Genomic DNA, 19,959 nt, shown 5'->3' on the forward strand with positions numbered 1-19,959 from the left:
GTGAACTTCAATCACCTGGGAGCCTATTAAAATGCAGATTCCAATCTGGCGGGATCGGGAGGGGCTGATGCCACTGATCTGAGGACCCCACTTCCCTTCACAATTAAATAAACATAGTTTGGAGGCATCCCAGGTGCCAGGCACTGTGCCTTCTCCTAGAAATACAAAGATAAGACGGGGGCCCTGCCTTAGAGAAGCTGGTGTCATAGGAGAGACAGCTTAAAACACTCGGGGAAAATTCAACCGTCGTTTGGATTCTTTGCATCGCAAGCAAGAAACACCCATCCAAAGTGGTTCAAGTGAAAAGGGAATGTAACTGGCTCCTGTAATTGCAAAGCTCGGGTAAGGTGACTTCAGGTCCGGTTTGAAGCAGGGCTAAAATGACATCATGAATACCTAGTTTCTCTTTCTCCGCCAGTACCTGCTTTCTCTCTCTCAGTCTTTTGGCTCTGCTTCCTGTGGTTTGGCTCTTTTCTCTTGGAGGCAATGTGGGTACCAGTCCATATTTTTTCTCCTCTTAATAAGAGTGCCCGCTTATCCCAGAAATCTCAGCAAAAATCTCAGGGTATCTCATTGGCTCTAATTGGGTCATGTGTTCAACACTTAACCAATCACTGTGTCCTGGGAAGTCAGACTTCCGCCATGGCAAACACTAGTGTTTAGGGTGGAGTTAGCCCCAGCAGAACCACGTGCATCAAAAGAGCAAGAGGCATGGATTCCCAAAAGAAAATCAGCGGTTGGATGCCAAAAGGCCACAGTCACCACAACAGAGGTGTGATAGAAGCATGTGCATAGAGAAAAACACTGGTACCTGATAAATACTGTTGACAATGCATGCACGCGCACGCGCGTGTGTGTGTGTGTGTGTCACCAGCCACAGGCAAAGCACACACAGTGCCCAATCTGGAAAAGACTGCTGATGGGTTTCTTGGGGGCCTTTAACACGACACTGCTCCACCTCTACCTCAGCAATGGTGTAGTTCAGTCACTCCAGAAATATTTCATTCATTACTTTCCGTGCAGGAAATGAGAAGTGAAAAGTATGGTTTAATTGTTTCCGAGATTAGAGTTAAATTGGAATATAGACAAGACTGACACATCAAATATTTTAAAGCCAATACAAAATACTGTGTAGGGCTTCCCTGGTGGTGCAGTGGTTGAGAATCCGCCTGCCAATGCAGGGGACACGGGTTCGAGCCCCGGTCTGGGAAGATCCCACATGCCGCGGAGCAACTAGGTCCGTGAGCCACAACTACTGAGCCTGTGCGTCTGGAGCCTGTGCTCCACAACAAGAGAGGCCGAGATAATGAGAGGCCTGCACACCGCGATGAAGAGTGGCCCCCGCTTGCCACAACTGGAGAAAGCCCTTGCACAGAAACAAAGACCCAACACAGCCAAAAATAAATAAATAAGAAATAAAAATAAAGGAATTCCTTTTAAAAAAAAAAAAAAACTTCAGTGTTCTTAAAAAAAAAAAAAAAATACTGTGTAGCTAAGTACTGATTTGTCCTCAAAGAAAGGAGGCATTGGTGTAAGCTGGAACAGAAGCTTCCACAGGCATGAACACAGAGTTGCAGTAATGAGCTAGCTTGTGCATTGGGACATGAAGAGACTAAACAAGTTGTAGAAGAGGACAGTGTCAACTTCAAACACCAGGGATAAGTGCAAGATCTGAGCGCCCAGATCAATGACCATGGCCTAGACCACCATTATCTATGATTTGAGTGTCCACGTTGGGAACCTATCTGATATCCTAGACTTTTTCAGTTCCTTAACATGTTCCCCTTCAATCCACACAACTACCTTAGCCCTTGACTGAGAACAACTGCACCATCTCAGAAATATAGGATTCAAGAATTCCTGACTGCTTGTTCTATAATCTATCCTGCCAGAACTGTATATATATATATATATATATAATCTCAAATCTTTGCTCTCATTGAGAGTTTCAGTATCTCTCCTACTTTTTCCCTATTCATTACCCATCATCCAATCAGCCCTCTGGTCTACACCTGACCTAAAGCCGCAGAATGTAGCTATAGAAACATGCAAACTTTAAATTCATTACCGCCTTAAATGCCCCAAATAGTAATGATGATGATGTTGACGGTGGTGGTGATATCATTATCACCTAACATTTATGGAGTATCATTATGAGGCAGCTTTATTGTTGGTTCTGAGTCAGTAAGTACATAATTCTCTTTGGCTTAATTTAGCTCAGTATTTCTCAAAGGAACCACTATTGGCATTTGGAGCGGGACAATTCTTCATTACCTGGGACAGTCCTGTGCACAACAGAATATTCAGCAATACTGCTCCCAGCCCACTAAATGCCAGTGTCATGGCAAACACACACACACATACACACACACAGTTTTCCAAAGGCTGGACCTCAATCCTCCCCACCAAGCAGTTTGAAAGGACAGTTGTGAGAACCAGTGGCTGAGTGGAAAGAGTACTAATTTGGACCTCAAAACTGACATTTACTGTATGTACTTTGACCTTGAGCAAGCCACTAGCCTCTCTGAGAGTCGGTTCCTTCTCCTATAAAGGATGGATCATACTCCTACTTCTGCTGGGTGGCGGCAAGTTTCCAATAATCTAATAAAGTATTAGTGAGAATATTTAGTGTATTCATTAGGATTGTGTTTGATTGTGAGTAACAAAAAATTTGACAGCAGCAGCTTTAACAATTAGGTGTTTATTTTTCCTACAACACAGGTATTCTGAAGGCTGGTGGTCCACGACTGGTGCGGTGACTTCATGATCTCATCAACATCCCTGGCTTCTGTCTTTCTGCAAGTGGCCTTTACCTTCATGGCCACCTCTCAGCCACAGCATAGAGTCTCCCCGTCCAGTCTCAAGACAGACAGACAGACAGACGGATAGACAGAAAGGAGGGGGGAGAGGAGGAAGGGAGCAAGGAAAGAAGGCAGGTAGGAAGACAAAACAGGCAAGAAAAAGCTCTGTCTCTATCAGAAACATGACACTTACCTAAAAATCCCCAGCAGATTTCCATTTACATCTCATTGGCCGTCGCAGGATCATTCCTACCTGCAAGGGAGACTGGGAAATATTTTTAGCTGAGCATATTGCCTCCTAAGGTTCTGTGAGTAAGAAAGAAGGGGATAATGGATAGTGGGTAGGAAACCAGCAATACCTGCCATACTTAGTAAACTACAAAGCACTACAGAAGTGTAAGGTGGCGTTATTATTAAAACCTGAATGAAAGCACATCACAAAATGCACTGTCTACATGAATTTCATTACCTGAATTAATCCCCATCACTTAAATAAGTGAATGTTCTTATTTACATCCAACGAGCATGGCTGCCCAATTCACTAATAAGGTATATCATTGCCCCCATTTTAACACAGCAACGCAGAGCGAACCACCTTGTGTGTAGTGGGCGCTGAAGAAGATTGGTCCCAATTATTCAAGGTAACAGGAGATAATAAGAAAGTATGTAAATGAATATAGAAGACTTTTATTGGTTTAAGGCCACCTGGAATTTATTCACCTACTTTTGATCATTGCACCCTGATTTTCTTGTGGAACACTACTTTCCCACATTGTGTGCAGGTTGGTGGTGAACTCGGGTGGCCTCGGCCTGCAGTGGCTTGAAGCAGGATCTCAGTTCCCCGACCAGAGACTGAAGCCAGGCCGCAGCAGAGACAGCACTGAATCCTCACCACTAGACCACGAGGGCCAGTGGCTGGTGACAAGACCCTGGCTTGTCTGCTTTGGAGAAATGAATTTCAACAAAGAGACAGAAAGTAGTAAAACAAGTAAAGTGTTTATTAGGAGGGAAAAAGTACCTGTGAATAGACACACACCGGCGGGCTCAGAGAGAGAGTCACGATTTGTAGTAGCTCGAATCACTTATATGGGGCATTTCTGCCAGGTTTCCTCTGGCCAATCATCTTGCTTTGCCTGGCTCTGAGTCCATATTTGGTTTATCTCAGGGTCCCCCCACCCCGTGCACACACATCTCTTAGCCAAGATGGATTCCAGCACAGAGGCCTGTGGGAAGGTTGACACCACTTATTATGGGGTGGTGTCCCCTCCCTTTTTGACCCCCAAGGAGTGTTTCTGTGCATGTGTAGTCAGGAGGTCTCCTTGACCTCAAGAATGAGAAATATGTGGTCTCTTTATCTTTTATCTTGGCAGGGCTCATCTCCTCCTTGTTCCTGCCATTATCTTTATCTTGGAGTATCTGTCCACAGGGGACAGATTCTAGCTGCTCAGCCTGGGGTCCATCTATCTCCTGCCTCAGTGGGACTGTCAGTCAAGGTGCCCTGCTCAGGTGCCCCAACCTCAGCCAATGCAACTCTCTCTTCCTAGACATGGAATTCTGAATGTGTGAAGCAAGGCAAATGAAAGAGAGAGAAAGGGAGAGGGAGAGGATGAGGAGAGGGAGAGAGGGAGTAAAAAAGAGGCGGAGGGAGGGGGAGTGTGGGAGGGATAAGGGGAGGGAGGGAGGGAAGGAGGGAGGGAGGGAGAGAGGAAAGAAGGAAGGAAGGAAGGAAGGGAGGGAGGGAGGGAGGGAGGGAAAAAAGAAAGAAACAAGAAAACCAGTGTATCCGGCCTCGCTTTTTAGCTGTTCTTCAATTCTGTGGCCTCCCAATATATTTTCCAGCTTATTTCCTGTTTTACTTACTGTAATTGAGTCTGTTTTTCAACCAAAGAACTTTGACTGATGCCTATGAGAATGACACTTGCAGACCACCCAGAAACTCAGCTGTCTGCTTTGGATTCAACCTCATCTCCTACTAAAACTTGACCAGAATCCCAAAGGGCACTTCTTCTCTGATTCCCAGACATTCTATAGAGATATTGTGAAACACTGGAGCGGCCAAAAAGCTGGTAGGAGCCAAGGAAATAAGTCTTAGGGCAAGGATGTGTCAGGAAACCAAGAGCTATGATCTCTAGTTTGGGCAGTTTCTCTGACTAGAGACACAGAGGACATCTTTCAGCCTCTCTGCACCTCCATTTCCACACCTGTAGATGACTGAGCTGTCTCTATCACATCAACCTTTATGATATGCCAGTACTTCCTAACTTTGCTAGGTCTCCACCTGCCCACTGAGTCCCTACCTGCAAAGCATTGGAGTCGCAAGCCATACATCCACCTCCTGGACAGCCCTACTCCTTGAGCAGTGCTCACACCACCTCATCCTTGAAATTTTAAATAAGATTGCCTAGAAGCCCCATCTCACAGTGGGAGAGAAGTTTCCTTCCCTGCCCAACGCCTCCAGGGAGTCCTGGGGTAAGCCCACACTCCCACAGGTCAATTCTAGCTTGAGTTCCTGCTTCCACTGAATTTGCAATTGCCTCCCTGCCTTTCACCTCCTGTAGATTTTCACCCCATGTCATCCTGGGTGGCACTACCCTGATCCCTTCAGCCTGCAAAGCACCACCCGCTCAAGGCAAAGCACGTAGCAGCCTTGCTGAAGGCTTGGAGTAACAGAGGCTACTACACACTGCAGCGGAGGAAGGGAGGAAGGCAAATACCCCCAGGCTCAACATGGCTCTTCCTGTCACTGGCCGTTCCCTTCTTTTCCCGGAACATCACTGCAGGGTCCCCTCCTTGGGCTCCAGCATCCCGTCATGTTGCTTGTCTCCTCCTTCTACCTCTTCCCCTCTCCTTTCAAACTCTTTCTCCCAGTCCCCAAATTTCCTGTTCAGATTTTCCACGCCTTCTTCCCACCACCAAAATGGTCTATTACATGTTTCGCTAAACAAAGGTCATTCCAAGAGGAATTCTGACCAACAATTGCTTCTTTCTTTCTGCTGCAAAAAAATGCATCTCTAACAATACTGATAACACCTGTTCCCTGGCTGAAGGCATAATGCCTCCAGCATTTAGGAAGCATTTCTCAGAAAGCATTTGGCTGGGATAAAAAGCTTTGCTATTTTGTTGGTATCCCTTATATGGAAATAGTGTGACCTCTCATGTACCAAGCAAAAAGAAAGAGGCTCTGTCACTTAAATAGCTGTGTGAGCTGAGGAAAATTAAGCATCTAACCCTATAGTTCCCTTCTGTAAAGTGGAGACACTCATCACAATGAAAAAAAAAAAATCTATTTCTTTAATTTTGTGTCTATATGAGATGAGGGATGCTCACTAAACTTATTGTGGTGATTATTCCATGATGCATGTAAATCAAATCATGATGTTGTACATACTTAACTTATACAGTGCTATATGTCAATTACACCTCAATAAAATTGGAAGAAAAAAATGGAGACCATAATACTTATTCCATAGGATTGTTATGAGAATCAAATAGAATCCTACATATAAAGTACTTTGCACACTGACTAGCACATAGCAAGTGCTCTACAAAGGGTAAATGACAGTATTAGTATTATTATCACCATCACAATTAGGGCATCTGAAAGTGAAACTAAAATGGTGATAGAAAGTTATAAAAAGCACAACACATCGAGAAGTCACTTGGGAGATGTAAAAATATAAATGAAGACTTAACCTAAAAAAGTGCACTCGGAGCTCACATTCTGGAAGGCTACTGGTCTCACCAGCAAGTATGGCTGGTTAAATAACAGGGTTAAAAACTGTAAATGTGAATGCCCATTCTTTCAGAAAGAAAATGTGTTTCATTTCTATTTTTCTTTTAGAAAGAAATAACATAATACCCTCCTTCATCTAAAGATGCTGAGCATGAATATGAGAACATCAAATATTTTAATTCCTCCCAGGAGCCAGTTCAGTCCTAGAGAGAATAAGAGTTTGCCAGAGTAACTGGGACATCTGAAAATGGAAATGTAATATTCAGACCTCCACATTGTTCCTTGAAACTTTTCCAGTCCCTGAAAAAGTTAAAAGATGATCATACCAGTGATGAGCTCCATATGATAAAATAAATACACGGGCTCAGCCTACATGACCGCAGTACATTTTCTTAGTGGGCCCTTAAAAATTGTATCATTTCTACATGCACCCCGCAATGTTCATAGCAGCACTATTTACAAGAGCTGAGATATGGAACCTAAGTGTCGATCAACAGATGAATGGATAAAGAAACTGTGGTATATATATATATATATTCCATTGTGTATATATCTATCTATATGTAGAGATAGATTCCATTGTGTATATATCTATATCTATAGATAGATAGGTAGATAGATAGATAGATAGACAGACACAATGGAATACTACTCAGCCATAAAAAAGAATGCAATTTTGCCATTTGCAGCAACGTGGATGGACTTTGGAGGGCATTAGGTTAAGTGAAGCAAGTCAGACAGAGAAAGACAAATACTGTATGAGCTCACTTAAATGTGGAATCTAAGAAATACAACAAGCTAGTGAATATAACAAGAAAGAAGCAGACTCACAGATATAGAGAACAAACTAGTAGTTGCCAGTGGGGAAGAGGGGGAGAGGCAGGTAGAGGTAGAGGAGTGGGAGGTGCAAACTATCAGGTGTAAGGTAGGCTCAAGGATGTATCGTCCAACACAGGGAATAGAGCCAGTATTCTGTAATAACTGTAAATGGAAAGTAACAATTTAAAAATTGTATTAAAATTTTTTTAATATGTAAAAAGAATACATATATATTACGTGCATGGGTAGGACCAAAAGAATTGTATCATTTCTATTGACTGTCATTCAGTTGTTACCTTTCTTTGGGGGGCTCCAATTTACTGTTCCTCTGTTTCAAACATTAATATGGAAGGACCACGTTTGAGGCCTTCCACAAGACTTTTTGGAATTCCTTTTCGTCCGTATTGATTTGTCTGGCTTTTTCCCGCTTCTGTCTGGCACACATATGAAGTTCAGACCATGGTGGAATGTCACATCCCAACTCGAAAGCCTCTGACAGTGTCTGCTCCCCTCAATCCCTTCTGCTGTGGTGGCTTCTTGGGTGATCTCTTTTATTTAGCACTCCACTGTTTTTTTTTTTTTTTTTTTTTTTTTTTTGGCTGTGCCGGGTCTTAGTTGCGGCAGGCGGGCTCCTTAGTTGTGGCATGCAAACTCTTAGTTGCAGCATGCATGTGGGATCTAGTCCCCTGACCAAGGATGGAACCCAGGCCCCCTGTTATGGGAACATCGGAGTCTTAGCCACTGCGCCACCAGGGAAGTCCCCAGCACTCACTTTTTAAAGACCTACGAGCAAGATGCTGCTTCAGTGTTGGGGAGACACACACACAAATACGATCCAGTTTCTTTCCTCTCGAAGGACCATGACTAGAAGAGGAAGTAGATTATCAACAAAGAATCCCAGTCTGCAGGGATACATACCGATAGATTCATGCACGAGGCAGTCGGAGGGAATAGGAGACAGAAAGACACGTCTGCATCTCGGAGCAGGGCTGATAAATAAAACCTTCAAACAGATCTAGGCTCTTCGATAATGAGTAGGAATTTACAAAGTAGAGAAGAAATGGCAGGCAGGAGAGGGGAGGAAAGTGCAGAGAAATTTCCCCAGGGAAGAGCGGGACATCCCACACCTATAATGAAATAAACTCAGCCAAAGAGACTGGGCACAATAAGGAGACTTAGCTGTTGGCTTAGCACACCTGCACCTTTACTCCTTGCGTTCATTGTAATCTGACCTTCTGCTTTTCTATGCATAGACTCTCCCTCTCTATTATACACGAAGCAAATGCAGAGAGTCCCACAGTAGTTTCAGAAGGAAGGGAACATGGTTGTCAGAAGAAGTTGCTAGCATCCCCACGCTGAGGGCAAGGAGGTCGAGCTCTCCATCCTCATGGAAGACCATCTGACCTGTTCTTGCCAGAAGGGTTCCCCTGACAGCACAGACCGTATATATATATATATTTATATTTATATTTATATAAAGTTATAGAAAATAACTTCTTGAACTTAAGAAGTAAATATTCAGATCAAATGGGCTTGATGAATACTAGACAAAATTCACATAAAGAGACTAGTTCTCATGGAAGTTTGACATTTTAATTTTTCATAAAAAGAATTCTGGAAGACAGAAAAAAACAAAAGAAAATAAAACAAACAAAAAGAATAAACAGGTTAGCTACAAGGGAAGAAAAATCAGGACCAGAAGTTAATAAAGCAATATCCATCCTGAACAGCATTGGTCCCAAGTTGTCTCAAGCCCAACTGATGACTCAGAGGGCCTTGTCAATCACTTGCTACAATCATCAAGGATTATTTGTCATGTGTGCGCTCACCTCCTTAGAATTCCACCATGCAGAGTGCACTTGTCTCGCTAGGATGTCTGGGCTTTAATTATAGTTACACATGATACCCTGCAGCCACTTTCCAGGAAATTGTAGGCCACTGTTATTTATTCTCTCCTATAATTAAGCATTTCGTTTCTGTATCTGGACGCAGGACTGGCTTCACGGCAAATACCCGTACAGGTTGTGGGCCCTACACTCAGAAGGGCCCATGCTTGATTTAATTCTCTGCTGCTGCAGAATTAAAATGCTTAATAATTTTTTAACAAGAGGCCCTGCCTTTTCATTTTGCACGGAGACCCCACAAATTATGTAGCTGGTCCTCTCTCGAGGATTCACTGCCTCAAGGTGAATTTCTATCAAGCCCTGTCTACACACTCAGGATGGGAGCCATTACTGAATGGTTCTGAGTATAGCTTTTGGTTACAGTGATCATTTTCACAGTCATTTACTTGGCAGGGTGACTGTCACCAACCTGAAAGTTCAAACAGCCCCAGAACACATTTGATGTCTGATTACAAACAACTGGCTTGGTCAAAAGTTAAGCTTTGGCCTTGGCCATCCTCTTTCATCCTGCCAGGTATACAGACAGGCCCTATTTCTTCAAGGCTCCTTCAAGTTTATAAACAATACCACCCCTCAAACATTGGTTCATAAAGTTTCCCATTCTACAAACTTAATGTGTTAGTCAGAATTGAACCATTTCCTTAGCATAATTTGATGAAGGGTGTGCAGAATTGTATCAGGTGTAATAAAAGTCAAGCCCTGTAATTTCAATTATTAAACACTTGTACCAGAGCCCATACCCAAGCAGCTCAGTGGCTCGTACTTGAACTGCAAACGTAGCAGCTGGATTGCCAGAAAGAAGGAAAGGTATGGAAACCAACTGTGTTCTTAGCCGTGACAGATTTGAAAGGGTCCTTCTCAAGGTGAGTGACAAAAGGGGTCTACAAACTGTGCATTTACCTTGGGACATCCCATCACCTACCTCAAGCCATTCCGCAGATTGCAACTGACATTTTCTACCTGTCCACATTGGATCCTGACACGGAACTGTCACTGGTTCTGATAGAATCATCGCCCACGAGCTCTCAGAGGCCTGAGATCAAAAAGTGTCCCTCGCCACACACCCATTAGCTGGTATAAAAACATTCTCTCTTCCAGACCTCAAGACGGTGCACAAACACACTTGTATGTGCGGGCGGGCATGTGTGCTGTGTGTAGAGAGGGAAGGGAAGGAGGTCGGGGGACGGTGGTAAAGTGACACCTCGTCTTTCTTCACGACTACAGATAAGACACGCCTTTTTACTTCCCTCTTAGTCTTTCTGAAGTCATCTCTAGAGACTGGGTTTCCAACATGATGTTTATTTCATTGTTCAGACCAAGGGAATATTCATTTAACGGCCTCACTCAGATTCACATTAATTTCAAACAGACAGCGTTAATTCAGCCACAACTCTCCAGTGTGCAACAGAAACCCTGGACAGAACTGGCCACGGCCAGGCAGGGGATGAATGGGGACAGGCAGCCATTGTCTCGTCCATTATCCACAATAGGACTCGCTTCCTGCAAGTAACTATTCTCTGCCTGGGTGAAATTCACAGCACTCGAAACCATAAATAAATATCACAGGCTTCTGCAATCATGAACAACATCCCTTAGGTATCAGGGCAGCATTTATTCTGCCGGTATGTTCTGATCCCTGCCTTTTATCTTGTTCATGCCGTTGGAAAAAACAAATAATAAAAATAGAATTCCTCATTTGGAGACTTTTACCTCTCCATGTTCAGAAATTCTAATTCATCAGCGGGAAATATTGGTCTATACGCAGATCCCCCTGGAAATCTTGAAGGTGTTCCTAGTGCCTATGCCCCACATCTAAATAGAGCCTAAGGCCCATCCTCTTCAGCAAACTTTGATGAACAGCCTGGCACTTTCTCCAAACAGGTAACTCGTTTCCCCACTCTCTCCCTTCTGAGCACTTTCAAAATTGGATAGTTACATATTTCACTCAATAAATAGTTATCAAGTACCCACTGTGTAGTAGACACTGAAGGGTACAGGATTTGCCCCCATGCCTGCCCACAAGGTACCCACGGGTCAGTCTGAATGAGGCCTTTGAGTGGCCTGAGCTCCCTGAAACTCAAGCACTCAGCCTGAGCTGCTGCCCTTGTTCCAAACTCATATTTGTTGGCTAAAGGCACTGAGTAGACTTTGTTTTACAAATAGAGCTTTCTAATTAACAAAGGCATTCCAAAGTCAACGGGGTAAATCAGGCGTGCTATCAGTCAAGCAGAATGTGAAAATAAAAATCACTCTGATAACCTGCTCTGAAGAATATGTCCTCCTGCTGATGGACATATTGCCAAGTTGGGAACGGTGAAAGGAACTCCTTCACATTTGCTGCTTCAGAAATGGTCACAGGCTGTCACAAATTGTTGTGGCACAAGTCTGCTTGCTCCGGGGGCTGACAGAAGCTGACTAACGTCCAAAATTGCTTCTCTCCTTCTCAGACTTGCAGAAGGTGAATGTCACTGATATGACGATCTCGGCTGTTAGTGGGAAATACACCTGTCTCGCTTTCCTAGAATGCAGCGAGGTACAAATCTCCAGGAGCAACAATTCACCCTGTCAAATTACCGAGCCCAGGAGTGGCAGAGTGGAGAGAAGGCAGCTGCTACAAAACAAGGATATTATGGGCGGAAACCCCGTTCAAACACAGCAAGGGCAGAACTGTTGGTGTTTAGCTTAAAATTTCACCGGAGCAGAGACCTCGAATGTGCTGCAGGCTACAAAGCCTCTACGTGGCATCTCACATTTTTTAAATACAAGATTCAAAAACATCGTGATTCCACTTTAATGCAATCAAAGTCCTTAGCTATCCAGAGAGAAGAATGAATTCAACTGCTTAAAAATCCTTCACTCAAACACTAAGCATGAATTTTACTGTGATTAAGTGAAACGAGTTGATTCTAATGCCACATGAAATTTGTTTTTAAATGGTTCTTTTATTCAGAGTGGTTGCTTTTTAATGATGCTGTCTTAATTTCCTGCTAAACCTGTTTCATCTCTAGTCATCCAACATTAATATTTATTTTGTTCATTTACTTTTAAAGTATTCTTAAATTAAAGTTGTTACAAATATTCTACTGCTGCTGAAGATAATTCAGCATAGGCGCTACCATGAAAATATCATAGAAAGCATGATCAATGTGTTATAGCTGTAATCTGGATTAATAAACACAATTACTATAAACAATTTTAGTAAATTAAGAAATAACCATTCTAGAATGTGTTATAAAATCCACTGCTAAATACATCCCTTTTTTTAACCTCTGTGCTTTTAAATTCTCAGAATTCTTAACAGTGTAGTTAGATTTCACATTGTAATAAAAATTATACTTAAAGTATTTCCCACGTACATATTCCTTTTCATTATATTTTCCTTAAAATGAAATCCTCAGCATTTAACCTATACAGATTGGCTTGCACAAATCTCACAATAAATTACAGTAAAATAAAATTATGATGAACTTGAACTTGTACCGTATTTAATGTAATATACAACTACACTCTCTTGTTCCTATTTAGCTTCATAACTTCTTATCATAATACAACATTCTGCAGAATGCTTCAGTACAAATGGGCTCAGGACAGCAGCAACACCATTACCACTACAGGAAAATTGCAATGGTTTTTTCCCTGGAAAATACCAAATCTCAAAATCCAACATACAAACTCATAATTCATTTTCATTTCTTCTTTCCCATAATTTACTTTCATATCTGAAAGAAGCTCTTGGTTGAAGACTTATACTGTCAGCAACACGTAGCTTCTTTGCAATTTTTTACTTTCAGAAAACATGATAAAAGAAAAGCAATGTACCCCACAAGCAACCTAAGTAAACCATTATAAATTCACATTCTCTTTTGCACTAATTTGGATAGGAAGCCAGGAATAAGGGGGATAACCTGTGGGTACCCTTACAGTTCCCAGATCAAACTTCCCTTTTCATATGCCTCCGTGGACTGTGTCAGAGGCAGAAAAACGCTCCAAACTCAAATACTTCTGTCACTTTTCTAACCGAAGAACTTGCTACCGCTGCCAACAAAACGTTCACGCTAATTTTTGAGGTTTGTGTTCTTATCATCAGAAGTTTTTTGAACTACATACTTCTCTTCTTTTAAAAATCCTTTTTCTGAACTAATCTCAGGACCAAAACACTGGTCTCTGCTTCAAGGTTTCCCAGTGTTTACTCAAGAGTAATCAAAACCGAATGCCTTCAGATCCTCAAGGGGTTGCTTCTTCCTTTCCGTGCTCCAAGTGGAACAGGAAAGTAGTGCTGTGCTTTTTTCTCCACTGCCCTGCTTGATTTTTGCCTTTAGAATCTGAAGATTTGTTCCCATTCCTGGGCACCTGACAGGCTGTGATTTACACGGGAGAACACAACTCCAAAGCTCTTATCAAGGAGTCTGAAGCTGCTCCCACCCATCTTAGCTGTTTTCTAGGAAACAGACAGGAAAAGGGGGTGGGGGGAGGAGAAGCAGATTCTGTCTGAAGCTGCACAGGACAAGGAACACAAGCAAATCCAAAGTAATGGAGGCAAATATAAAAAAGAATATTATTTATTATTTTCTTTATTAATACTCACGTATAACCTTTGCTTTTTACACAAAAGTCTACTTAGAAGAATGCCTCCTTGGTTTAGCATGCCCAGTGGGGCTTTTGCTCCTGGACCACTTCCCCTTTCTCCACCCTCCCACACCTCCCACCCCACCCCCGACATCCAAATGACTCTTCTACATGTTCACAGATACCACGAAAATTTTGGAAACAAGATTTGGGTTACTGGATCTTGATTTAATCAACATCCCACTTCAAAATGGAAGGCAGGTAGGGGAGAGGGTAAGAAAAGGGAGAAAAGGCAGGGGAGAGAAGAGGAAGGGCAGCGGGTCAGAACTTTCAAGCCTTGCCTTTTCTGAGATGTGTGTGTATTGTGGCTGTTCCTTGAAATTCAATGACTCAAAACACTGACAGCAAGTGCCTGTGTGGTTATTTATATTATGTATCTATAACAGAATGTGTGGGCTTCCTCAGTTTGGATCTGGGCTGTTTTTGTTGAAACACACCACAATCCTTCTGTGGGTGTCACCACAGGGAGTCTGGTCTCCCGGGAACCCCTCTCAGAGCCGGGGTTTCCGGAGCAGGGTCTTGCTGAGGTCTCTGACCTCCTCAGGGCTATTGACCCGCTCGTAACCCAGCACGGCCATGGGCTGGTAGCAAAACTCCTCCACCTGTTTGATCTGCTGGAAGGTGAGGGCGGTCCGCCAGGCGCTGGCGGCCTGCGTGGCGTTGCGTGCCGACACCACGAAAGGCTTGGAGGAGGAGCCTGAGCCACTGGTCATGTTGAGGGCAAACTGCTCCATTTCAGGGCTCACCAATAGCCCCACAAAGTCATACACCCTGCGTAGGGTCTTGACGGGGTCTCCCACCAGGTCCTCGTACCGCACCACCAGGTAGTGGCCTTGCAGCCAGTCAGGGGGCTGCAGGGCCGTCTGCAGCGTCTTGGCCATGCTGTGGCAGATGACCTCCATGGCGCCAAGGGCGTGGTAGTCTGCAGGCCCACCCATGCTCTCCTTCTTGGCGCCCAGCTTATGGCCAGCGGCCTCCAGGAAGGGCATGCGGTGCGCTCGGGGGTCCCGGCTGCGCACCACCTGCAGGCTTTCACGGATGAGACCATGGCGCGAGCGGATGCGTGAGCTGGCCACAGCGCGGGGATCCCGCACCAGATGAATGACCTTGAGGTCCAGGGCCGGGTCGCGCAGAAGTGGCGCCAACACGGCCACGTCGAAGACACGCACGCCCTTGATGACCAGAGTGCGGTACTTGCGGCACTCCTCCTCGAAGCGCGCCAGGCGCTGCGGCGGGCACTTCTTGCACACGCGATCGTCCACCAGTCCAACGACCTCCTTGCGGTAGGCGGGGCAAAGTGGCGACGAGCACACCACCTTGTTGGTGGCCGCGCCGAAAATGCCCAGCGTGGTGAGGTTGCGCCCCCCGCTGCCAGCGGGACTGTACAGCTGGAAGACCGAGAGGTCGCAGCGGTAGAGAGCGCTCAGCATGTCCCGTGCCGCCCCTTGCAGGGAAACGGCGTCCCCTGGGTACAGTTTTTGCCACACGTGCCACACTGGCTCGTAGAGGAAGAACACTTCGGGGTTCTGGTTGAAAAGCTCGCCGAAGAAGGACGAGCCCGAGCGCCACGTGGTGAACACGTACACCAACTGCCTCTTGTCCCCGCCATCCCCGGTGCCCCGAGTGCCATTACCCGGAGGGGCTGCGGCCCCCGCCGCCCCCGCCCCGGCTGCCGGAGCCGCCCGGACGGGGGCGACGGGAGAGCGGTATGGGGTACGGGGGTCCGAGCGGGTGTGTGCGCGGGGCGGCACGGCCGGAGGAGGCCCCGGACGCCCCCAGCCGCCCGCAGCCGCCCCCGCCGCGGCACCGAGCGGCCCGTCGGGGCTGCACTGCTGCAACGGCCCCTTGTGCCACTTGTAGTCCAGGAGGTTGAGCATGGTGAGCACCAGCAGCAGCGCGTAGCCCGCGCACAGCACCAGCGCCTTCCTGCGGAACACCTTCATTCCGAGCGGGGACGCGGGCCAGCGGCGACCCGGGCGCCGGGGCCACGGCGGGAGCAAGGCGCGCGGCCCGGCGGCAGGCGCGGCCGGGAGCAACCGGGGGGGCGCGCCCGCGGGCAGGGCTCGCGGCGGGCTGCGGCTCATCACAGGCACAACCCGGGCCGGCAGCGCGGCGGAGGCGGCCCTGCAACCCGGGAGGAGGACGCAGCGGCCCGGATTCGGGCGCTGGGACTTGGGCCGCGACTCCGAGGCGGGCGCGGCAGCAGCGGCGGCTGGTCCCCGGCACCCAGGGTTGGCTCTCCCATGGCAGCGGCTCTGAGAAGGACCTGCGAGGGGAAGCGGAGTAAGCTGGTGCGCCCCAATCCTCCTCCCCAGCCGCCTCCTCCCCCTAATTCACGCCCACCCGCGGGTCTGCCTGGCTACCCCGCTAACCTGGAGCCGCGGGCGCTCCCCGGAGCGGCCCGGGAGCACGGCCCGGCGGTCAGTCCTGCTGTCACTCGTTCCTCGCCTTCTCGAGCGCTGTTTTCCGCCCGGGGTCCGCGCGCCTCCGAGGGGGCCGAGGGACTTGGCAGCCCAAGCTCTGGGCAGAGTTTCCGGGCAGCGGGCGCCCTGCGGCTGGGGAAGGGAAACTTTCACCGGGCCCGGAGCCCTGCTCTGCGCTCCGCTGAGTCCTTTGCGCCCGGCTCCATCGGCGTCTCCAACGCCCTCTCGGGACTGTAGCTTCCTTCCTCGCTCTGGGGGGGTGAAGCTGGCCGAGGGAGGGGAGGGGGAGGGGGCTTATACGCGACCCAGCTCCCGGCAAAGCGGCTCCGCCTCTCTTGCTCTCGGCCTCCGCGCCCCGAATCTTCCCATGTCTCTGGCGGTGGTAGATGGGGCGCAGCGCGACTGTGCAGCGGCGGCGGCAGCAGCTGCTTCTTCCATCACCCGAAGGATGCCCGGGCGGGCATTGCCGGCAGCCCCCGCCGCTCCTCAGCCTCCGACTGGCCCGGAAACCCCCTACACACACACACACACACACACACACACACAGCTCTAGGCAAAGGAGCCGGGGCCCGCAGCGCTCCCTTGCCCGCCTTCCCCGCGGCACCAGCCTCTTCAGGTCAACGAGGCATCGGGGCAGAGAAAACGCCGCCGCCGCCGCCGCAGCCGCCGCGCGAAAGCCGGCGCCCGGGAGGATGCTGCTACCCGACTCTCCCTACGCGGAGCGGCTGCAACGCGCTCGGGCCAGCCTCTGCGCGGCTCCTGCCAGCCGGCGCCGGGTTGGTGCGCGCCGCCGTCTGTCGCTGCGGCTCCTCCCCTTCGGCGTGCTGCCCTCCTCCTCCGCGCGTCCCGCGCCCGCCCCCCCTCACAGCGCCCAGCTCCCGCCGCCGCCACCTTGGGGGTTGGAGATGCGGGTTCCGATTTACAGCGGGGCCGCTTGGGCCGCCATCCGCGCGGCGTAGGCCGTAGCAATCCGTGCGCCAAGCGCCAGGGTACGGACGCGGGGTTCGGAGCGCTCGGGCGTCCCGACCTCTGGGAAACTTGGATTCTCCGTGCCCCTACCGTGCTCAACCGCACAGTTTTGCTCTCGGAAAGAGTTGGTGATAAAGTTTGGGCAGAAATCCCCCAGCGGCCTCCCACTCCGCTCTTCCCCCGGGGTCGGCACCGCCGGGCCTCTCCGGGAACCGAGGACGCACCCGCGCCCCGGAGCGCTCCGAGGAGGCCGAGCGCGGCTCTCAGGCTTCCCACTCCCGGCTCGTCCCTTCCAGCTGTCCTGGGGCTTCTCCCTCACCGAGGAAGTAATAAATCTTTCTGACCCCTGGGTCAAAGAAGAAGCTTCAGTTTTCCGGAGGTGTGTGCCAGCGGGGCGTCTTCTCCCCGCTCTACTCCACCTACGGAGAGGGCCTCTTCGGTTTTATTAGCCCCCAGCAGACGCTCTCCCCACCTCCGATCGTAATGACGCGTCCGCTGTGACTGACGTCCTCGGGAATTGGGGTGATGGGGGGTCGGGGGGTGACTCTTTGTTCCAATTTACAGTAAAATACTTGTTTTGCTTCTTGGTGTTAGAGATGAGATCAAACGATTTCACCCTAAAGGAAACGCAGTTTTTGGAAGTAGATCATTTTTTAAGTTAAGGTTTAAGTACTTTTTTTTTTTTAGGATAATGAGGAACAGCCCTCCCTTCCTCCCTCCCTCCCCTCCTCCTCCTCCTCTCTCTTTCTTTCTCAGTCTCTCACCAAAAGAGACTAAGCCATAACTCAATTTCATCCGCAAAATGGGGACAATTATAATAGCCTCCAGTAACTGAACGGTGATGGGGAGCTAGATGCCCAGATGATTAAACCCCTCTTGAGCCCTGGGCTGAATCGCTACGAACTGCGACCGGTCTTGAAGCTCACGGGCCGCTGGTAACAGACTGATCTCCTGGAGACGTTTTGCTGCCTCCTGTCCTGATGGAGTTTTTAGAAGTTTGACAAAGTTACTGCAAATTTATCTTTGTACTATTTGGGGCAGCCTTTCTCAGCAAGATCCTTCTAAATTAAAAAATGTTGTTTGCGCCATTATTCTTCAGTGAGTCTTACTGAAGTACGAATCTTCGGAGTGCAAGGAGTCTTAGAAAGTGACTTAATTCATATGAGTTTTCAGGGTAGAAAAATGTTCCAAGAACTTGACCTAGCCTCGTTTTCCAGAAAAATCCATAATGCCACGGGTAGAGTTCAGATAATTTTTTTCCCCCCGTGGTTCTGATAAAATGTAAGGGTGAGACGTTTCTGGGACAGATTTTATGCAAATAGAGGGAGGGAGAGTAGAGATCGAATTTTATTCACAGCTTTCTCAAGCAGCATGGCATTTCTCCTGGGAGCGTGTCAGGACAGACAGACATTTTTAATCCCTGTTTACAGATGAAGATGATAGTTTAATGGAGTGACTTCCCATCTCTCCATTTCTGGGCCCACCCACTGCCCTTCCCCCTGCTGTCTCTATCCCTCTCCCTTTTTCCCTCTACCCTTTCCCCACAAAACTGAAGTGATATTGACACATTAAAAGACTGGTGGAAGAGAGGGAGTTAGGGAGGCAAGAAAACCTCAACGTTAGTATTCAGCCTGATTCCAAGAAAAGTAATGTCGAATATCTAAAATTTAGTCCCTGGCTTTGTGGTTACTCAGAAAGCCCCTAAATTGCAGTTATTTGCTGTAAGGACCCTTTTCTAAACAATTGTTTGCATAGAAACAGTTTTGTCTGCCATTCTGTAACACTTTCCTGAAGTTGGCAAAATAGTAAATCCATTTGCCAGACACTCCCCCAGTGAGTGCTCAGCTGGCATCAATTTACAGGTTCCAGCATCTCCACCCTCTCCTTGCTTGCAAATGTTTTACCGTTTTGCGTGTCACGATTAATTCCAACCTTCGTCACAACTAATGACACCCAAAGACTTGATAACGCCTGTCTTCACACGTGGGTTCAGGATGTCCTTTCATTTTAAGCCACTTATCTCGTTAGCATAGTAATGACCCAGACCTATAAGAAGTCACATAATTTCGTTGCCAGAGGAGTCAGGCCACAGGGCTGTCCTTAATTTCAGCTCACTGTTGAGTTTATTGCAATTCAGAGTCTTTTCCACGAGGCTCCTCAGTCTGTCCTCTGCGGTCTGGGCTGTGGAAAGGAAACTGCTGTTGGAAACTTGCTGTGGCATTTACCTAATCCTGGACAGATAGGAGGCCAAACGTTCTGGGGTGCTGTAGGGCCCAGGGCCCAGCCCGTGGGACGTGGCAGAGAGATCTTCCCAGACCTTCCTCCATAGTCTGTGGAGAAAAGATGTAAGGCTGGGTTACCCGGCCAGTTTCCGTCCAGGCCTGTCTGTGTCACTGTGGAACCACAAGATTCCCCTCTGGGGAATGCCTACCCCCCGGGCACCAAGATAGATTCAGTCAGTCATCATTTCAGCGAATATGCATTGTCAGAGGAACTTGAGCGCACAGAATTGGATTAATCATAATCCTTGATTTAAAACATGCTGTTGGGCTTCCCTGGTGGCGCAGTGGTTGAGAATCTGCCTGCCAGTGCCGGGGACACGGGTTCAAGCCCTGGTCTGGGAGGATCCCACATGCCGCGGAGCAACGAGACCCGTGAGCCACAATTACCGAGCCTGCGCGTCT

The 19,959-nt window shown here is 47.7% G+C and overlaps 1 protein-coding gene across 1 annotated transcript; it reads right to left on the reverse strand.

Moving 5' to 3' along the window:
- Nucleotides 1-13,800: 13,800 nt before the first annotated feature.
- On the reverse strand, nt 13,801-17,155 carry CHST2 (carbohydrate sulfotransferase 2). Its single transcript, XM_059920158.1, has 2 exons — nt 16,256-17,155; nt 13,801-16,149 (listed from the first exon to the last, which is right to left on the reverse strand). The coding sequence occupies exon 2, from the start codon at nt 15,965-15,967 to the stop codon at nt 14,375-14,377; it is 1,593 nt and encodes a 530-aa protein (XP_059776141.1). The 5' UTR covers nt 15,968-16,149; nt 16,256-17,155; the 3' UTR covers nt 13,801-14,374.
- Between the last annotated feature and the right edge of the window lie 2,804 nt (nt 17,156-19,959).

Source organism: Balaenoptera ricei, chromosome 4 (genome assembly GCF_028023285.1).
Source record: "Balaenoptera ricei isolate mBalRic1 chromosome 4, mBalRic1.hap2, whole genome shotgun sequence".
NCBI lineage: Eukaryota > Metazoa > Chordata > Mammalia > Artiodactyla > Balaenopteridae > Balaenoptera > Balaenoptera ricei.